The following is a 4171-nucleotide window of genomic DNA, read 5'->3' as shown; positions in this document are numbered from 1 at the left end:
GTCAGAAGATGATGATGCTGGGGAGAGAGAGATGGGAGATAAGAGATGAGATGCTGAAGGAGAGAGAGATGGGAGATAAGAGATGAGATGCTGGGGAGAGAGAGATCAGATGCTGGGGAGAGGGAGATGGGAGATGGGAGATGAGATGCTGGGGAGAGAGAGATCAGATGCTGGGGAGAGGGAGATGGGAGATGGGAGATGAGATGCTGAAGGAGAGAGAGATCAGATGCTGGGGAGAGGGAGATGGGAGATGGGAGATGAGATGCTGGAGAGAGAGAGATGGAGATGGGAGATGATGATGCTGGGGAGAGAGAGAGATGGGAGATAAGAGATGAGATGCTGGGGAAAGAGAGATGGGAGATAAGATGCTGGGGAGAGGGAGATGGGAGATGGGAGATGAGATGCTGAAGGAGAGAGAGATCAGATGCTGGGGAGAGGGAGATGGGAGATGGGAGATGAGATGCTGGAGAGAGAGAGATGGAGATGGGAGATGAGATGCTGGGGAGAGAGAGATCAGATGCTGGGGAGAGGGAGATGGGAGATGGGAGATGAGATGCTGGAGAGAGAGAGATGGAGATGGGAGATGATGATGCTGGGGAGAGAGAGAGATGGGAGATAAGAGATGAGATGCTGGGGAAAGAGAGATGGGAGATAAGATGCTGGGGAGAGGGAGATGGGAGATGGGAGATGAGATGCTGGGGAGAGAGAGATGGGAGATAAGAGATGAGATGCTGGGGAGAGAGAGAGATGGAGATGGGAGATGATGATGCTGGGGAGAGAGAGAGATGGGAGATAAGAGATGAGATGCTGGGGAAAGAGAGATGGGAGATAAGATGCTGGGGAGAGGGAGATGGGAGATGGGAGATGAGATGCTGAAGGAGAGAGAGATGGGAGATAAGAGATGAGATGCTGGGGAGAGAGAGATGGGAGATAAGAGATGAGATGCTGGAGAGAGAGATCAGATGCTGGGGAGAGGGAGATGGGAGATGGGAGATGAGATGCTGAAGGAGAGAGAGATGGGAGATGGGAGATGAGATGCTGGGGAGAGAGAGATCAGATGCTGGGGAGAGGGAGATGGGAGATGAGATGCTGAAGGAGAGAGAGATGGGAGATAAGAGATGAGATGCTGGGGAGAGAGAGATGGGAGATGGGAGATGAGATGCTGGAGAGAGAGAGATCAGATGCTGGGGAGAGGGAGATGGGAGATGGAAGATGAGATGCTGAAGGAAAGAGAGATGAGAGATGGGTGATCAGATGCTGAGAAAGAATGACAACAATAATCATCATAACAACAACAGCAACAACAACAACAACAAAGATACAAACCAAGAAGCCAAACGCCACGAACACCAAACAACGAAACACGAGGAGAGAATTCACACGCGAGAAGACTTACTTTCATTTTGGCCGTTTCGTTTTATTTCTCTTCGTTGGCCACAGTGCTGTTGGACTTCGTGTCATCTCCGCTCGAGCGATCGACCTCGTGCACGCAGAACCAGGGCATGTGCACGGTGATGGCCTGGAGGAGGAAGAGGAAGAGGAGGAAGAGGAGGAGGAAGAGGAGGAGGAGGAGGAGGAAGAAGAAAGAGCGTTAAAAGATATGGCCAGTTTTATATGTGCGTTAAAGAAAGATATCGTCACTTTTTTTTGAGATTTGTATATATATATATATTTTTTTTTTGAGAGGCAGGGGTTTGTGTGTGCTTTGGGTTGGGGTGGGAGGGGGGGGTGTATTGGGGGGGAGATTCTTTTTATTTTATTTCAGCGATGGGGGAGAGGAGGGGAGGGGAGAAGAGGAGAGGGGAGGGGATTTCTTTTTCTTTTATTTTTCTTTAAAAAAAAAAAAAACATTAGAATATGTATATCTTTCCACCCTTCTAATCTCAAAAAAAAATAAATAAAGAAAGAAAACAAAACGAAAAAAAAAATAGAAAAAAAAACACCAGAAATATTCTAAGCTAACCTCAGGCAACCTCACCTGTCGGAACTTAGGGTGGCTGATGGCATAGACGAAGGGGTTGTAGCAAGATGCAGACTTTGCAAGGAGAGCTGGCAACATGGTGACCAAAGGTGTGATGTTCTCGTGGTTACCAGCAACGCCCTGTGGAGAGGGGAGGGGGGGGGGGGAAGAGAGAGAGCTTATTAAAAGAGGAGGAAGAGAAGAGCATGGACAGAGACAAAAGGGAGGAAGTGTGGTGATTAATTAATCTTATTTTTATTCGTCTTCGTTTGAATGAGGTGATTTTTAACGTCTATGGTGGATATATTTATTTAGAGTGACAAGATACATCGAATATATCTTATACTATATACTCTATAGCCATTATATCTATATATTTCGAGTAATCGTATGTGCTTATCGTATTTTTGTAACTTCTTCAGGATATAATTACGTTTTTTTTCTCTCTTGAGTTATCGCTCACGGAATTAAGTATCATTGATTAAAGATACTGACTGCGAGTAATTATATATATATATTTTTAACTCTCCTCAATTATTAAATACAAACTACAAATTCTCTCGCATTATCATTTCGTAAACATCAATCAGAATAGAAATATATATCTCTAAATATATATATATATAAATTATAGTATATATATATATTTATATATATTATATGTATATATATGTATAGATCAGTATATATATGTAATATATATATGTTTATATATATTAAATTATATATATATATTTATATATATCTAATATATATATATTATATACACGTCTACATGATTTTTGTCCTTTGTTAGGAATAAAACTCCTAAGATCCCCAAAGAGTAAAGAGAAAACAAATAAAATTTCCAACCGACCTGAATAGTGATGGCCGCGTAGGGGGTCCAGCACAACAACCACAGGGAAACGTTAGCAATTGCAGTCTTTGCAATACGGATCTCAGCTCGCTGTGCCTCGGCTTCCTGTGATGGGCGGGAAAAGCAACGAATCATAATTAAGAAGAAGATATAAAAATAACGGGAAGACAGGGGATATTAACGAATTAGATGGTAGATATAGTGTATCAGAGCTATTGTTATTGTTGATATTGGTAAGTTTGTGTAGAATGTGCGTAATGTGTAGATTGTGTAAATAAGGCGCAAGAGGTGGACCGTGTGGAATGTGTGTAATGCGTGAATAGTTGTGGATTGAGTGTAATGCGTGAATCGTGTGAATTGAGTGTAATGCGTGAATCGTGTGAATTGAGTGTAATGCGTAAATAGTGTGAATTGAGTATAATGCGTGACACGTGCGAATTGAGTGTAATGCGTAAATAGTGTGAATCGAGTGAAATGAGCAAATAGTGTAAAATTGGCGGAATGTAAGCGAATCGCTTTTGTAGAGTCAACAGATGGTGCAAAATAATTAAAAACCACGATGGAGATTGTGTTAGTGGTTGACTAACAGTCATTACATATTTTTTCTACTATATTTCGTTACATGTATAGAAAAAGCAGAGAAGAATGAAGAAGAATGTAAAAATGTAGTGATAATAATGATGATAATAATAATGACAGTAATAACAATAATGATAATAATAATAATCAAGATAACAATAACAATAATACAAACAAAACTAAACAAATGACACCAATAATAACCAGAACACACAAATCAAAACGTAAAAAAAAAAAAAAAAAAAAAAAAAAAAAAGATAATAATAAATAAATAAATAAATAAATAAAATAAAATAAAAAAAAAACTCACATTGGAACGAAGGTTAGACACGTTCATTTTCTTAGCCTGTGCACGCATGGCTGCCTCATGGGCGAAGATAGCCTTCACGATGAACACATACGAAAGCACAATGATGAAGCAGGGCAAGCAGTAATCGAAGATGAAGATGCACATGTTGTAGCTCCTCGTCTGGAAATAGGAAATAAGGGAAAAAAAAAGGATGGATATAAGTTAATATGATACGGGTACGGATAATAAGGATAGTTCAGGGTTCATTGGGGTCGGTCACACTAGATCGAAAAAAATATCAGGAATAAAAAAAAAAAAAAAAAAAAAAAAATATATATATATATATATATAAGAAAATAAACAAAGATAAAACAAAAAGAAGACAATAAGGAAAAACAAAACAAAACGTAGAACACTAAAAAAAAAAAAAAAAAAAAAAAAAAAAAAAAAAAAAAAAAAACCCACATTGAAATCCTGCGTGAGATAA

The 4171-nt window shown here is 39.6% G+C and overlaps 1 protein-coding gene across 1 annotated transcript in view; it reads right to left on the bottom strand.

Moving 5' to 3' along the window:
- Positions 1-1410: 1410 nt before the first annotated feature.
- LOC122253293 (compound eye opsin BCRH1) overlaps positions 1411-4171 on the bottom strand; it is a 7299-nt gene continuing 4538 nt past the window's right edge. The window contains exons 4-8 of the mRNA XM_043016239.2: positions 4150-4171; positions 3706-3864; positions 2817-2921; positions 1979-2101; positions 1411-1519 (exon numbers count right to left, since the gene is read on the bottom strand). The exon at positions 4150-4171 is cut by the window's right edge and continues 220 nt beyond it. Coding sequence (XP_042872173.1) covers positions 1418-1519; positions 1979-2101; positions 2817-2921; positions 3706-3864; positions 4150-4171 — 511 coding nt within the window. The 3' untranslated portion in view covers positions 1411-1417. The remainder of the gene's footprint in view (positions 1520-1978; positions 2102-2816; positions 2922-3705; positions 3865-4149) is intronic.

The sequence above is a fragment of the Penaeus japonicus genome, unplaced genomic scaffold, assembly GCF_977035675.1.
Source record: "Penaeus japonicus unplaced genomic scaffold, GWHDUDI00000001_assembly GWHDUDI00000010, whole genome shotgun sequence".
NCBI lineage: Eukaryota > Metazoa > Arthropoda > Malacostraca > Decapoda > Penaeidae > Penaeus > Penaeus japonicus.
Note: the sequence above shows the minus strand (reverse complement) of the source record. Positions and strands in the feature narration are given on the sequence as shown.